The sequence below is a fragment of the Ylistrum balloti genome, unplaced genomic scaffold (genome assembly GCF_031769215.1).
Source record: "Ylistrum balloti isolate Yb309-2 unplaced genomic scaffold, AGI_CSIRO_Ybal_v1 Utg369716, whole genome shotgun sequence".
In the NCBI taxonomy this organism is placed as follows: Eukaryota; Metazoa; Mollusca; class Bivalvia; order Pectinida; family Pectinidae; genus Ylistrum; species Ylistrum balloti.
The window spans coordinates 614,425-631,156 of NW_026781939.1; the positions used below are offsets into that span (position 1 = coordinate 614,425).

General features: G+C 34.1%; 1 protein-coding gene across 1 annotated transcript in view; it reads left to right on the plus strand.

Moving 5' to 3' along the window:
• The window catches only part of LOC132565352 (orexin receptor type 2-like), a 40,523-nt gene extending 27,965 nt beyond the window's left edge, over positions 1 to 12,558 (plus strand). Inside the window, exons 6-8 of the mRNA XM_060229997.1 lie at positions 7,209 to 7,406; positions 10,764 to 10,867; positions 12,427 to 12,558. Of these exons, the coding sequence (XP_060085980.1) occupies positions 7,209 to 7,406; positions 10,764 to 10,867; positions 12,427 to 12,558 (434 nt within the window). The remainder of the gene's footprint in view (positions 1 to 7,208; positions 7,407 to 10,763; positions 10,868 to 12,426) is intronic.
• The last annotated feature ends 4,174 nt before the right edge of the window (positions 12,559 to 16,732 follow it).

Here is a 16,732-nt window from a genome sequence, read left to right on the forward strand (position 1 = left end):
AATTGCGTATGACTCGTATATGATTAAAAGCCTTAATCATTTGTACGTTTATTTGTGTATTCAAGTCAACTTCACGGCGTGATTAGTAGTTAGGGAACCCCTCTCCTTCGTTCAACACTAAGTCTAATATAAGTAACATAGCTTTCATTTTAAACTCAGCCATTGCAAACTTTGTAGTTGGCGCATTTTGGAGAACAATGTGTAGAGGCTACTTTTCGTTTTATAGGTTTTCTAGTGAAAGTCGGTTTTGACAAACCAACTGATGTCATCTGACATCTATGTCGATTGTGATCTACTTTTGTTTAAACAATTTTTTTTTACATTTACAGATATGATAAGAACAATTAGCATTCTCTAAGCAAATTCAAATGTCGTTTCATACAAGTAATTTGATCGAGTTTTCTTGAGGGCGAAAATTTTACAATGCCATTTTGTTGTGCTGTTGTTTTTGCTACATTTGCTGGTAAAATATTCAGAATTTTGTACGTGTACTTATAAAGCCTCTCCATGGTAGTGATCAGTATATTTGGAGTTCTTAGATCATGTCTAAAATAAGACAATTTCATTTATCTGAATATTTTTAATGACCATATCAACGAGCTCACAGATGGCTGCTTTTATAATGGATTGACAAGCCTTCAGGATTTTACTAAATATAGAAACTCCTTCTATAGTTGGTGAGCGGGGTGGAGCTGGAGTTCATTCAAATAAGTAACCCTGATGTTGGGGTCTTCACGAAATATTCATATCTGTCCAGGTATTTACTGTATTTCTGTACGTATAAATGCAGACTATGATTCATAAATAGATAGGCGAGATGAACTGCGTCCTTTTGAACTACCATATGTTGTTGGAATGACCTTCACTGAGACAACCCCGTCATAACACACTCTATAGAAGCTCATACTGTACTGTTGTGTGTTTATAGTAATACTTGCCGTAGCAACAACTGATCCAATTTCCATTTAACTTCATTAACATTTAGGCAGGCAAAGAATATTTTCGAGTTATCGATATAACGAGACTTTTTCCATGGTTTAGTACTGTTGAGTTTTTTCTTCAGTTTTCACCTTCCGGGCAGTCACATACTACATTAAGATATGTTTATCGTGTCTTTTTAACGAATTATATAATGTATATCCATGCTGATTACTTTTCTTTCTGTTATATAAAGCTAGGAGCGTTTGGTGCTTGTGAGTTTGCTTGTTGATTCCGTTGTTGTATATCATGTTCTCATTTGAGCTCGTGACATTACTTACTTGGATTGATCGAGGTTTACATGGCGGTTGTCATCGATGAAGCACGGACAAAAAAAGTTGTTAATTACCTCTTCTATCAAATCGTCAAATCAAACACTAATTATCGTCGAATGTTTGAGAGATTGAGGTGAATATTTGATTTAAAGAATCAGATTTTTGTGTAATCAAAATGACCTCTCCTTCATGTGACATTGACATCGAGAGGCGCAGAACTTCCTTTCAATTAACGTGACGTCACATGGTATCAGCCGCGCATGCACTGAAGTGTCTGATTCATAAGAGAAAAGAAGAATGCCAATACAGTTTTCTGCTGGCTTTCATTGATTTATATGGTCGGCTTTATATTGTTAACTTCTGTGTCTGATCAGGATTTTCAATCAAATTATCTGAAAGTTCTGCGTCAGGAACATAATAAACATTTAATGCAACATTGACAGAAATCACTTCATCAAACCTCGACATGATGCATCTCACTTCATCGACACATTTTTTTCTGTATTGATATATTTCATAAAAATACTTTGTCAATATTTGTATTTAAAGGAAAAACAGGAAGTATTTTTTAAAATTTTCAACAATAACGTCCGAGGTTTCCGAAGATCATTCTGCAATTTCCCCAGTGTTTAAATATTTTCAGATAAAATCTGTTTTGCTGTGCTAACGTTCTAGATGTAAAGGAATTCAAACGCTTAATGTGACGTCAAAACCAAATGTTTCTCCATCGTTTGTGACTGTCATCATAACACTATGGGTGTCATAGAATGTTTGTTTAGCTCTTTGTTAATACTGTCGTGATTGAATCGTCCTTTGCTATTACATGTACGCGACTTCGACATTTCAACTGTCTTGATTTATTGCAAAGAGGCACGGAATTCACGGACAGCAACAACAGTAACGTTCAGTTAGGCGTGAAAAATATAAGATTCTACACGGAAGAATAATTGCCATTCTGATTTAGCAAACATACATAACAAATATTTTCCTTTGCTCTAACTGTAATTCAACCCTTGCTTTATTTGTTTGAATAGAAAATTGAAAATGTATCCGATTTCTGAAATTGAATTTTCCGTGAGATAAATCTTAAAAGATCCCGCAACAGGTAATTTATTACAAATACAGGCGTACAGAAACTTCCATTAGACTTGGTAATTGGTTCTGTGAAATCCCTTTGGTAATCCGTCACCTCGATATGTCCAACCTACCATTAATGTCAGAAAAATTACTATATTTAATTACTTTTGGATCAACATTTGCATTACTGGTGTCATTGTACAACATTTGATATGCAGAATAGTTTTAAAACAATTGCATGATAATCTGATACAAGTTCAGAGGGCTAAACCATCCTCTTAAGGACATTACATTTCGATGGGGTTATGATAAAAGGAACATCCTGATTCTATGACGTTGACCTGACACGGAGATAACAGATGGTTAATATACTGAGGACATTTAAGGGAAAGTCACTTGTCACAACATTATTAATGAATAGATGCATACAATTTTCTCTAAAACAGAGGGAACGATTCTGACATTTGTCTGTGGGATATTTTCTACACAAATTTTCCAAAGCCCTTGATATTAAATTATGTTAATTCTGGAATCCACATCAGCACAGGATTGATATTATTTTTCGTAAATATAAATATATGAAAGGATTTCGATACTAATGTATGCGTTTTACTGTACGTATTCATTAAGTGGTAAGTATTATTATATCCACGTACAGGTCTAATCCTAAAATTGTCTGCATTCTAAACTAAAGTCTGTAAAACGTTTGCTTAAGGTCTGGTTGCCATGAATTAAATATAACTCATTACGAACTCTTGGCATGCACCAACACATTGCCTTAATACAATCGAAAGATTAATAACGTAAGTATTTTGCTAGAATCTAACATGAGGACATCTAAAGCATGTGTTCGAGTTATAAACGATCTGAGAGACACTTTGCCACTTACGCCCCCACTGTTATGGTAATTGTATTGGCTATAGGTTAATTAACGCTTGAGGGAACGACCTGCCTTGTGAATTATGACACACTTTAATCTACCGAGGCCCGTAAACACAATCAAGAGGAAAAATAAGTGCAAACGTAGACTTCCAATTAGATTTTCATTGTGTACCTTGTGTTTTATTGCTCGTCTTGCTTCTAAGTTATTTAAAAATGAAAAACAAGAAATAAAAATACGAACATGCTAACAAGTCCAAAGTCATAAGTCCAACACAAATGCGAAGAAATAAAAAACGGTAAGATTTACACTGAGACTCCTGAAAAAGGACAACGATGATAAGACCAGGTCTTCCGGAAAGGTAAGCGTTCCTTGCTTCATCAATGAAACCTGTTATTTAAATCCTGGTCAACTCAAATGACGTTCCCAAATGAGGACAAGGTTAAAAAAAAACATCCAGGTATACTAACTAACATCAAACACGTACAGCTGCACATCGCACTAACCAACCCCCTCCCCCCCCCCCCCCCCCCCCCCCCCCCCAAAAAAAAAAAAAAAACAACGAACAAACTTTATGATGTCCGTAAAATGTCCCCATTATCAATAACGTTTAAATACGTTCAATACTCCAGGACAGCAAAATATATACAGAACTTCATCATACAACTTTGTTTTGTTCCTAAGTTTATTCAATAATGCTACGGAGCAAAACTGTTTAAACTTGAGACATCCGAGAAGGTGCCACCAATGATAAAATATGCTGCTATTGCAATTAAACTGTGGTATGCTTTTATATCACCGCAATCCAATATTATGGATAGCATGGACAACTTAATTCCAACAAACTTTGATTTTGTCGACCACATATTACGAGAAACTTAAGTGGCTGTCTGCTGTAATGCTAGCGCTGACATTTTTCAAAATTCGAATAATTTATTTATTGCAAATTTTTTACTCTTGACCACACTTATTATGTAAGTCCATTTGTTCTCATATCTTCTTTGTATAGTTTTCAACCGATCTCTCTGTATCATGGAAGGATAAACATCACAATGGTATAGAATTTCACTTTGGAATGGAGCCGTCGTGAAATGTTCCGCATCGCGATACCCTTGTTAGAAGATGGTCAATGTAAAACCATGATAACTTTGTACAATGTTATACCAACTTCTTAATTTAACGTCATGAATACCTAATGAGTGAATATCTTCCTTGGCGTGTAAGACGACACAGTGGGCATGATCAAACATATGCAGTTGATTTACAAAACTTTGATGAGGATTACTATAATGCTTCTTTTTGGAAAGCTATTTGAACCACTCATGTTTAAAAGTCATTCCAACAGCATATCCTCGATTGCATTATTTGTGTATAATTAACATTGTCTTGTTGAAAATATTACCCACAGCTAAAAGTAAACTATTGTCATGTTCACCAGAGTCTGGTATGGCAATGTGGACACTCTCGAGAGTGAAATCATTGCGGTGTTAACCATAGCTGGGTTATAATATCATTGTGATACTCCTTACTCATGAAGTCGAATTAATGGTACGTTGATTCAAATAACTCTAAAGAGCATTTGATCAACAGCCTCCTTTGAAAACCCATTTCTTCTATAAGAACATTTGATTTATTCATTCTGTACACCTTCAAACCCCATTCTAAGCTGAAAGAACGCCTTCACTCTATTGATACGAGAGTTTTTTTTTTAGGAAAGCATAAGGCGGTTTACTAATATGTTAATGAGTTATGCTGAAGCGTATATCGTTACAAAATACGTCCACATCAAAGAAGATATATTTGGACGATGAAATCATAAAAATGATCGATTTTCTAGTTAACAATATCTAGCAGTCCCTTTTTATCACTGAAAAAAAAAGATTTTCTAAAAAATGTATTATTGCCGCAGACAACTAGATGTATATATGTATTCATGATATTAAAGTTGCAAGTTTTACAGTATCTAACACGAAACAAACATGAACATATACATATGTAACGCATTGCAAATGCGCATTTGTATGTTTTGTCGATGTAAATAACATGATAAACGAGAAATTAAACAAAACCATGCCATTTATCTCCCGACGAGGTTTTATAATTTGAGCGGAAATAAATATTAGATGATGTTCGAAAATTGCATCGGTCCAAACATCGATCAGACAACAGAATATGTGAGATCACATGTCAATTTTAAATTGATGTTAGGTGAAAACTTGCGCATTTCCCTTAAACAGCAACACTGTTTACTTTACATTCATCGTGGCCAGGTCAATTAATCGATCTTCACCTGTATCCGACCAAACGTCAATCGATGAACCTGTCCTTTAAAACGTGAAACTCTGACGGATTTTCCTATTTCACTCAAAAATCTCTACAATAACCCGTCAGGTAGTGACAAAACTAATAAAATCCATGTAAGTGTAATGTGTACGACACCGTGATTATGTCAGATTCTGTAATGCACTTTGTTAACGAGAGAGAGAGAGAGAGAGAGAGAGAGAGAGAGAGAGAGAGAGAGAGAGAGAGAGAGAAAATTAATCAAATGAATAACAAACTTCATATCTGAATGACTCATTCTTTACTTATCAAATGACTTGAGGTGAGAAACAGAGAGCTAAAATATAGTTGTATGCTTATCAGATTCACCGAATGAAGATCTATAAGTAACATAAACTTTTAAAAAGAACAAAGAAAATATGGACTTGTTCACAGAATTCTAATTCATACGAAAATGCAATGAGATATACGTTGTGGCTCTTGACAAAAATGTAAAAGGAGAATAAGACCAGATATTCCGGAAGGATAAGTGGCTCCAACTAAGGCGACGAAACAATTTGTGTAAACTTTGGTTGGTCGATATAGATTCCGTTTCACGAGGAAATTATGTGGCCAACTGCTTAAATCGATTTTGTTGTGGTTTTGCTATGTCATATGGAAACATTTGAATCACTAAAGTGTACAAATATCGATGTAAACAAAGAACATTTAAAGAATTCGATCTAAACGCAGACCATTCAATGAAACATCTTTGTCATTCTTAATGTGTGTTTTCCTTACGAAAGGAATAGACCAGGTAATATAGGGATGGCGTCATTCCATCATTGTTTTCTCTTTATTCACTCATTTTCTCATAGCTAGATCATGTGATTGATTTGAAATTGAATGCATAGTTGTATTATGAGAAACTTCACTTCTAGTCGACTCATAACCTCAGAATTATTGTCCTGCATATGTTTAAAGAAATGATCGAATTCCACTCATTTCAACGGAGCTGCAAGAGAATATTGAGCTGAAATTAAACACGCGGAATTGTTAAGGGAAGAGTACAGGTCAAGATCACACACTATGTATCTGGCTCAGTGTCCTTGAATTTGTTTACACTCTTTTGGTCAGCTTTGTAAAGTAGATACTGAATGATTTTCATCCTTAGTGAACCAACATCTGATATTTTCTGAAAATTCAAGGTTGCACCTCTTTCAAAACGAAACACTGATATATCTCATCGATTTGTGTTGCAGCCGCACGTATTTTTGTTTCAATTGAACATTGACAATAGCGAAGCAAATGGAAGTGTAATGGTATTCCCGAAAAGACTTTGTACATACAAATTTAGCTAAAAATAAGGGACAATCTAAGATCCTTGAAATATAGTACATATACAGGGCGATTCTGGTGTTTCTTTCTCGTTATGGGAATAATGATAAATAACTTCACATTAAAGGTGTTAGATATTTATTAACACCATAGCGAGGGGATATTCTATTTAGATGACCATGGTCACAGCCTTTTATAACCATGTATCATGTCATTACACAACTTCAGTTTTGGACACAAAGTGCCATACAATTTCCTTATGCTTCGGACATTGTACAGAAAAAAAATCAAAAATAATTTTTGCAATGAGGATTAAAATTAGTGTTCACCTTGTTGTGTCATCCGTGGTTATAGTATGTAAGTATATGTAATTGAATGATGATATATCTTTATGTTTTCAGCCAAGTTCCGGAAGGAGTTCCGAATGACCTTGACCTGTTGTCGCTGTCGTCGTCGGCAGAGCTCGTCACTTGTTCCACCGGGTATAACCTCTTCGGCACGAAATAGAAGCTCTATTCCTCGCACAGAAAGGTTCACCATGAATACCGTGACGATAAAACAGCCGGGATGGATTACGTCACCTCGGTATTCCACCGGAAGTGAGAAAGGCAACCACATACGGATAACGTCTACCCGATAAAAATAGAACCGGCCCTAAATTTAAAAGTATTCCAGATTTCTTGTGTGACTGAAATACTTTACCTCTTGGTAACTTTTGCTTTGTAAATTATTAAGTTTTTTTAAATAAAGAAATATTGTTTATTTCAGAAATGGGTTATTAAAATAGCCATCTTAAACTTATAACATTTTCAGAGATACTTTCTACGTCTTACCCAGAATAACTTCATATTTGTAAATTTATCAAGACGAATTGACCCCCCTTCGTGCTTCACCACCGAATTTTCCGGAAGTGAGGATATTACTTCGCTCACAACATATATTTGATTAATGAACAGGATGAAGGATTTCGTGACTTGACAGAGGCTGGACAAATCAAGTGACCGTCGGTCGCGGGCATCAGAGGAGGATGACCATTGAAACCCTAGACAGTAAACAGGAGTGTCTCAGAATGACACCTATCGATATTGAATTTCTAAATGGAAGAGGAAATTGCGTGTCCGGAATTCGGACCGGAACTACGAACATACTTATTATTCATAGCTTTAATGGTACATTCACCCCACTTTGCTTTTCTTCAGTTGTTGATCTCATAAAGAAGTACAAAAGAAAAAAAACCCAAAACAAACAAAAACCGTACATATGTAAGAAATCAAACTAAGGGACCAAACTTTGGTATAAAGAGGCGACAGCAGGAACTAAATACATACACTTAGAAAAGTTAAGAAAAATTACAACAGTATCTTATGCAGTGTTAAATCAATAATTCAGAATGTCTGGGATGTATTATGATAACTGCCACTAACATCTGATGGTAGCCCCAGAGGTTTGTCGTTACTACACAGTGTATCAGTATCATGATTGTGTGTCAATACGGCACTATTGGCAAGGAACAGGTTGTCTTGACAAGTGTGTCTCTATTGTATACCAAGTACGTAAAGGGTACGTCCATTGTTTTGGAGAAACACAGACATATAATCTGAATCCAATAGATTAACAGTTAGATGAATATATTGTATGATGTAAATAAGATAACAATTTAAAGAGTTATTAAAAATGGGAACGATGTACATGTAGATATGTTTTGTTTCCGAAAAAAGTGATGGAGGAACGAGATATTCATGTCTCCAAGGAAATTGAGATGATTAATGTGAATATTGTATTTGCGAGAGAGGGATGGAATTTGAACTGAAAAGTACAAGAGAAAGGAACATGACATTTCACAGAGTGCAAGAGTGATAGAATGTAGAATGTGCATTTTATATCGAACAAGAGATGAGATAGAAGTTAGAATGTATTTTTACAGGATTTGGGAGAGGTAAGATGTAGAATTTGCATTCCATAAGGTTAAAAAAGATGGAATGTACAGAGGCAGTTAAAAAACTAAATGAACCGAAATGAGTTGATTGGTGATGGGCTTTTTAGCAGAAAACGTATCACACGCCTACAAACATCTCGTAGGGTTAGAGATTTAGAGTCACATATATAACGTAAAAGGTACGTCTGTATCATTTTTCCTTAAATTCCACCAAAAACAGGAAATATTGACCCATATACTTGAATGTGATATATCATTTTATATGGACGATTAGATTTGTTGTATAATGTCAATATATATTTGACTTATGTTTGTAATTTTCTGAGTTTTAAAATATTTATAATTTACTCGTATACCTGTAGACGGTTATATTGTTTTCCTCGGAATGTGGATATTTATTAACGTTTAGGAACGTGACATAACTTAATTGAGTTAGCCAAGAAACAGAAGATGCTTACTATTCCGGAACACATGGTCGTATACTCCTTGTTTATTGTTTCACGACTCTTCGTGAAAGTGTCTCTTTTGTTCATATTTAGCTCTGGTTTCATGGCATTGGAGTTTGGATTATGATTCTGTAAACATGTTGTTATTTTCTTTGTCGTTGTTGTCTAGATATGATAAAGATATTTTCATCCATAGTTGTATGTTTTTTCCAGTAATTATGTTATAAGGGTGAACGGCTGGTCTTTATACGCATTTCTGTCTTCAGCCTTATACAGCGCAACATCGGGCTATTTGGTCAAGAACACAATTTCATCTCATTATTACTGTGAAATCATTATTTTTCGTGGGGATTTTATTTTCGTTGATTGCTTGGTGACTATCAATCCAAAAATTTATATCACCACGAAATAATATATTAAACTTGATATGGATTATAGTATTTCATGAGCAAGTTCTTGAAATTAAAATGTACGGAATTTGAGCTCCACCAAAATGTATAACTTAACAGTAACCTTATTAGGTAGTAAGTAAAATTTTGAAAAAACTTCAATATCAAAACTTGAAGACCATTTATATGTTTAGATTTAATATTCAAATAGATATGAAATACAAGGACATCAATAGCGACATTGAAAGCCGCGTAGTAACTTTTCGTATGGTAAACTCTCATGAATAAGTAAGCTTTTATATGAGAATATAAAATTTTACATTGAAATGTATTTTTGGTTAACATTATTTACGAAAAAGGACTGTTTTGTCGTGTCAGATATCATCTATTTAGTTGTGTCCTAGATAAGAAATCGAGAGAAGAATGAAGACAAAATGTGTTTGTCCGTTACTGTTTACTATCGTTTTACAGCTGATCAATTAAGTCATATACACTATTGGTTATAGCGATGTGGAACACTGTTTAGTTTTTAAACTGTTGATTGTTTCTGTTGTTTTGTTTTTTAGTTTGAATAAAAATGAAGCGTGACGAGTTTAATTTGCTCACTTGAGCTATTGTAATTGAATTTTGAAAACATATGATAAATAATGTTTATTTTGTATCCTTATCATTGTGGAAGTGTCGATTTAATAATGAAATCCCGGAAATAAATAAGCAAAAGCAATAAATAGGTTTCGTATAACGTACATACAAAATATTCTTTCCTGAGAACAATTCAAACACTCTCAAGCAAATAACACAATAACGAAAGACCTAATTAAGGATAATTGCTGCATGTTTTTTTATCTAATCATCTCCCTGTTTGTATAGATCGTGGTTAGATTAGATAGTGGTTAGGTGACTATTGCACTAATTGTTGTACTGTGGATGCTATTTTTAACAGTGATCTGATTAACAAATATTAGTGCGACTTTTGCACATTGTAATATAACGTTTAGAATATTATATACAACAAACCCAATATCAATATTATATTGTATGTTTATCTGCTTATAAATATTTTTGTGATTAATCTGAATAAAAAATTCTCATATTTCTCTTTTTTCAAATTTCACTTTTGCATCAGGCAAAAACTTCAACGATAAGAGAATCACCTCAAATCATATCCTAACCCATGTGTTTAAGGAAAGACACGAGCAGGAACGGTGAAGACACATGGCAGTTCAAGTCCGCCCCTTCGCATTCCAGGAACTGATGCAGATGCTAGAGAAATACCAGACAAGACTGTTGTAGAGCAATTATCTGTTATATGTAAATATCACAAGAGTCGATATAAATATGGAAGGAGACAAATAAAACAATCTTAACAAAACAAGATAAAAGAATTTTCCACTTTGAATATTTTAGATCTTTGAACTTTACCGCAACCTTTACTCACAACGTTGAAATTCTGACTCGACTTGCTAGTCATTTGTCCAAATTCCTGATAAAGGTTTACAATATCTCGCTTGCGACACATGATCAGTGACAAGATTCATAATATACACACTGAATTTGATTTTATTTTTGCGAAATATCCAATATTTTAAATTCACATTTTAGCTGTAAGGTTAGTGTATCCTATAGTCTCTATCTTAACATTTGATTTTACTGGCTTGATTACTCTTATTCGCCTTCTAGATCTGTTTATGGCCCCTGGTAACACCATGGACTCATAAAAGGCAAGAACAGCTGGTTGATGCAGTTTAATCCATTATGGAATACACGACGTCATATACTTAAGTTGTACTGAAATGTGATACGCATGCGTCCTTTGGAACATCCGTTGCAGTGTAAGTGAACGTAAGAAATCTCCATTCATCACTGAATATTATATTTTATTAACTTTTTTTGTTTTTGTTTTCATGATCTAACAAGGAAGCACATGCCATTAAAAGTTTGACAAAGACAAGGATCGAATACATTTCTGCGTGACAATATCTTTGTTGTCTGTTTAAAAATCTATAGCCATGACTTGAGAACAAACTGTGCACTCTTGACCCGCTTGCTTGTTGTCATAGCTATACGGATACATCAAAAACCCTAATAGAATAGAAAAATCGATAATATTAATGACAGTGCCGGAAAGTTCTACATTCTGACATCAAAATCTATCGAGTAAGATAGGATAGCTTAATTGACAGCATGTGGGATTTCTGGGATCACGTATAGCAAAATCTGTTCAATAAAAAGACATCATTATCGGTTGAGCCGTTTACAGAATGAAAACGACCAAATCCTCTCAGTAATTGTTACTATAAGCTTGTGGTGAAATTACAATTTAATACTACAACATATTGCCAGTGTCAATTGATTCACTTATTTCAACAACAAATAATCAAATGCGTTAAATGGCATCTTCGTTAGAAAAGCTGACAATAGATGTTTGAAGGGGTGTATCATTAAAGTCAATCGTGTTCATTGATGTCTCTTGTGTCACGCTCCTACAGATTTATCAACGAATACGCATCATTTTCTTCAAGACAACTAATATTGTAAACATATGTCAGTTTGGTTATGAATTTTTTTGGGGTAAACGTTCTATTAACAACTATGGACGTTTCAGAATATGTGCTTAGTGCTGCAATATAGATATATATATATATATAAGCCTCCTTGTGACAGCGCGGAACTGAAGTGGACTTTATAGTCAGTTATCATACCGATACATACTGGTAAAGACACCCTATCAAATTACATTTCACTGATAACAAAAAAAGGGCGTCGCTACACTATTTACCACAATGCTGAACATTAAGGAGGAAGTAGAAACTACAATTTTAAAGACACTGGTACATCTGTTTATCAGGGACCAGAATCCAAAGCCTCCATTCCTCACAGAGGCGAACGTTCAACCAATGGTAAAAAAGGCCACAGTGTCAAAGGAGACATAGGAAAACGCGACTTTTCAGAAAAAGGGTATGACGATGAACACGCATAACACGATAATGTTATCTGATGGAAATTTGTTTTTAGGTCTACCAGACCTAAATGGATGACTTTCTGTAAGCATGACAGAACACATGTTCATTATCTCAAAGTGAAATAAACATGTCAGTTATTGAATGTCACATGGATGGAACATGTGTCTGTGTTCTAATATAGGATCATCAACCTACACACATTGAGACGAAAATAGAGTAGTTATATCACGCTCCAGTTTACTATATGCAATAAAACACCAGATTCAATGGGAATTCTGTCAATTTAAGGATCCCGACCAAAGCTAATGTATCCCATAAGTGTGAAGAAATGTCTCTCGTCTTACATCTGTATTCATTACAGACTTTTCTGAATGTACTTTCTCTGTGGTTGTCCAACAAGTTACACTATAGCCATTGACACATTTGTAGGTGTAGTTAAATTACAAAGTTGATGCTCTTGTCGTGTGTGATGGATGTATTTGTCTATATAATAGAAAATTGTTTCATTTCGATGGGATATAACACAATCTAAGATTTAACACTGATGCCGTCCATGGATAATTCTTATCAATGTACAGAACAATTGTCATACACATCCGAACTACAAAAAAAAAAAAAAAAAAAGAGTTCAAGTTGCCCTGTAATAGATTGGTAATTTACTTTTTTTCCCAATAAAACAATGACATTAAAAACAAATCAACTGCTTATATTTGAGTAGCGGCGAACATCCTGGTTATCATATCTGTACGTTTTACAGAAATTCACCAATACCAATTTTTCTGGGTATTATCGACAACACGTGTAAAACCATTGGTTTTAAGTGTCGACAATACCCTGTTTGGACTAAAAGAAGACTTTTTATGGGAGACGTGTCATTAAACATTTGTCATTGTTTGTAGAAATTCGTGTGTTGTTATAGTGAATTTAGTATGGTTATAATTCAATCTTGAAGTAATCAATCCATATAGTAGACACTATTATATACATATCTAACTAACAGTCCTGTTTACACTTGCACATTTTCCTTATATAGATGATAACTGTAAGTCTTTAGATGATTGATATACAGTCCAATCTCGTTATATCGAACTCATACATGTATAACTCGAAGACTCCGTTTATTCGAAGTACTTCATCGGTCAAGTCCAAATTTCACACCATTCTAACTCACTTCAATCAAATTCCCGGTTTTCCCACGGCCCCGTCGACTTCGAGATAATGAGATTGGGTTGTATTTATGTCAGTACTTCAACTTCGATTTGATTATAATTACTCGTCTTAATAAACTACTACGTGTGCTAATCTATCTGATATCTGAATTTTCACCCTTTTTCTCGAGAACTTAAAACTGCTGCGACTACGGCTTTACCTGAACGTATACAGAATAGTAGTCTGCTGAAATTGCCAAATATTCCGCATTGGTCTCATTCCACAGATCGATGATAAACATAAAAACGATATTGCCCATGTGAAAGCTACAACAAAACTGACGGGTCGAATGTATCCCATAATGCAGTGTTATTACTTTATGAGGAATGCCTTTTCTTATTAGATACCAGGCTCCTGTTGCTCAAATGTTTCAGTAGTAGATGAAAAAGTCAAATTGCTGTCACTGAACAAATAAGAATGTTTAATACAAAATTTACATTTAAAACGTATCACTCACAAACCTAGAGCTGCCAAATTACACTCTGACCTGTTTCAACAAACCTACAGCTGCCAAATTATGCAAAAAGCAAAACAAAACATGTGTCCAATTTTGTTGAATAAATGTTTGAAGGTTTTTTTTTATAAACACTGGTCATCAAAGTAGCCTTTGAACAACCGTGGCCAGGTATACGATTCTGACAGCATGGAACCACCATAACCGTCTCAACACATATGTGATATTTAATCAATTAGAAAATATTTTAACTATGCGTAGGACAGTATGTTTCAATAACATAGATAAACTTGTTATGGTCAGGTCGAATCAATCACTGTTCTATAGATATGTAAAATGACAAACTACACAGAAAATCGTCTGGTTTTGTGGACAGATATTGATTTGTGTGAATTGATTTAAATGTAAATTGTCTCTTCTAGTTCAGAAAACAATTTATCAACAGATTAAAAACAACATTAATATACTCCGTAGAATTCAACATGGAAATCCATTTGTAAACAGTTCTTCTAAATATCATTCTACTCCTAATTTATCAAACCGATCCTTCTCCGTTTACGAATATATATACATTCCTCAAAAAGAGTCCATCTACTTTATCTGAGGAACTGATTGGGAACAAACAAAATATTCTATCTGCAGTTCAGATGTCGCTTTGATACATCGCTATGCTTTCAACACTGGATAAAGTTGATCATATATGAAAAGTGCATTTCAATTTTTGCAATATTAACAGAACAATATGCAGGTCAATGTGGGTTTTTATGTTAGCAGACTGAAAGATAGGAGGCATGTTGTATTTGTGCTGTCTGTTTGTCTGTCTGTTTGTTTGTCTGTTGTCAACTTTAACCTTGCCCATCACTATTGCACCGTAAGAGGTAGGGCTTTCATATTTGGCATGTGTTTTCTTGTGACAGGATCTTTCAGGTGCTACCAAAATTTTGATCATGCGATTTTAATGCAATGGGGGTATAGTGTTTCATAGACACATCTTGTTTTATTTTTTTCATCTCCTAAAAGTTGTTTATTTTCAATGTAAATGCCATCACATTGACAAATGACATCAGGTTCTTGACGATGGATATCATGTGGCAACTTTCAATAGCTTTACTTAAGTACTATTGATACTTTTTACACACTTTCATATTCCATTAAGATATTAAGATTGTTCTTGTATGATTTGTTTAGAACTTTGTGATCATCCCACTAACAAAAACAACAAGAAAATTACAACATATAAACAGAATCATAATCTAAACCTAAAACTAGGTCAAATTTCAAAAATATAAACAACAGAAAGATTCACTAATGCTAGGAGAATAAAAAACATGTGTTCCGGAAGTGTAACCGTTTTTTGTTTCATCACATACACCTACCATCTAAACCTTGGTTCACCTGATTATATAATGTTATGTTCCCAAATGAGAACAAAAAGCACATATTTTTCGCAATTCCATCTAGAAGGTATGGAAATTGAGGGTCGAAATGTGGTATCATATTTTTTTTAAACAATTGTTTGTTTCTTTATAGAATCTGACTTACCGGTACCGGTATAAAGACAAGACTGAAAAATCCTACTGTATTAAGAATATCCCCGTAGACCAACTTGATGTACTTTTTTGAGAGAAATCACTGTGTATTATAGGACTTTCATAATGATAATTACATCTATCAGGAGGAAAAAACGTACCTGAAAAGTGTACCTTTTCTCGTCTCTTATTCTACTTCCGTTTCAATTAAGTTTGGTTTTCGCTCCTTGATATTAATTAGAAATGAAAGCAATTTCGATATCACATCAACAGTACATCCGACTCTTCGTTCTGGAATGGACTTTTACAGGCTGCGTACAATATTGTGTTATTTGAGAAATATCAATGTGCAGAGGAGAAATCATTGACGGATTTAAAAGATCATTTTTGTGATTGTTAAGGTTCCCTGAATCACCAAGGGGCATTGAACCTGCAATACAATAGGAGCAGTAATCAAGAAATGGCAAATATCGATTTGTTTCCAACATTAATTTATTGTTGATGTTTTTCCCTTTTTGATCCTCTTGCGTCTGTATAAAAAAAAAAAAACAACACTTTAATCTTTGAATTTGAATATTTCGAATAGTAATCTTCACGTTTTGCTATTCGTTTTGATTCTAAAAATATCCAAGAAAAGTCATTTGCCCTAAAATTAGTCTTAAGCCGTTTGCATCGACAAATAATCATTCAATTTACAAACTACCACAAACAATTAACATGGAATTCATGAGAGTTATTTCCCTTAAACCGTTGTTATATATTAGCAAGAAGTATTAGCCAAAAAGAAAACTAAATCTTTTTTTCGGACAAAAATCCAAACAGGTAAACGTGAGGCCTGTACTAAAATAGAGACTAAGAAAAAAAAAATGAAAGTGAAGAGAATTCAGAACATTCCAGTAATGTTCTTAAGTAAGAAGATATATAGTTAGGATGTTCAGGAGTTAGTTCTGTTTTTATGTAGTACTCAGTGGAAGCACTTAAGTTTATATTTTTCTCAGA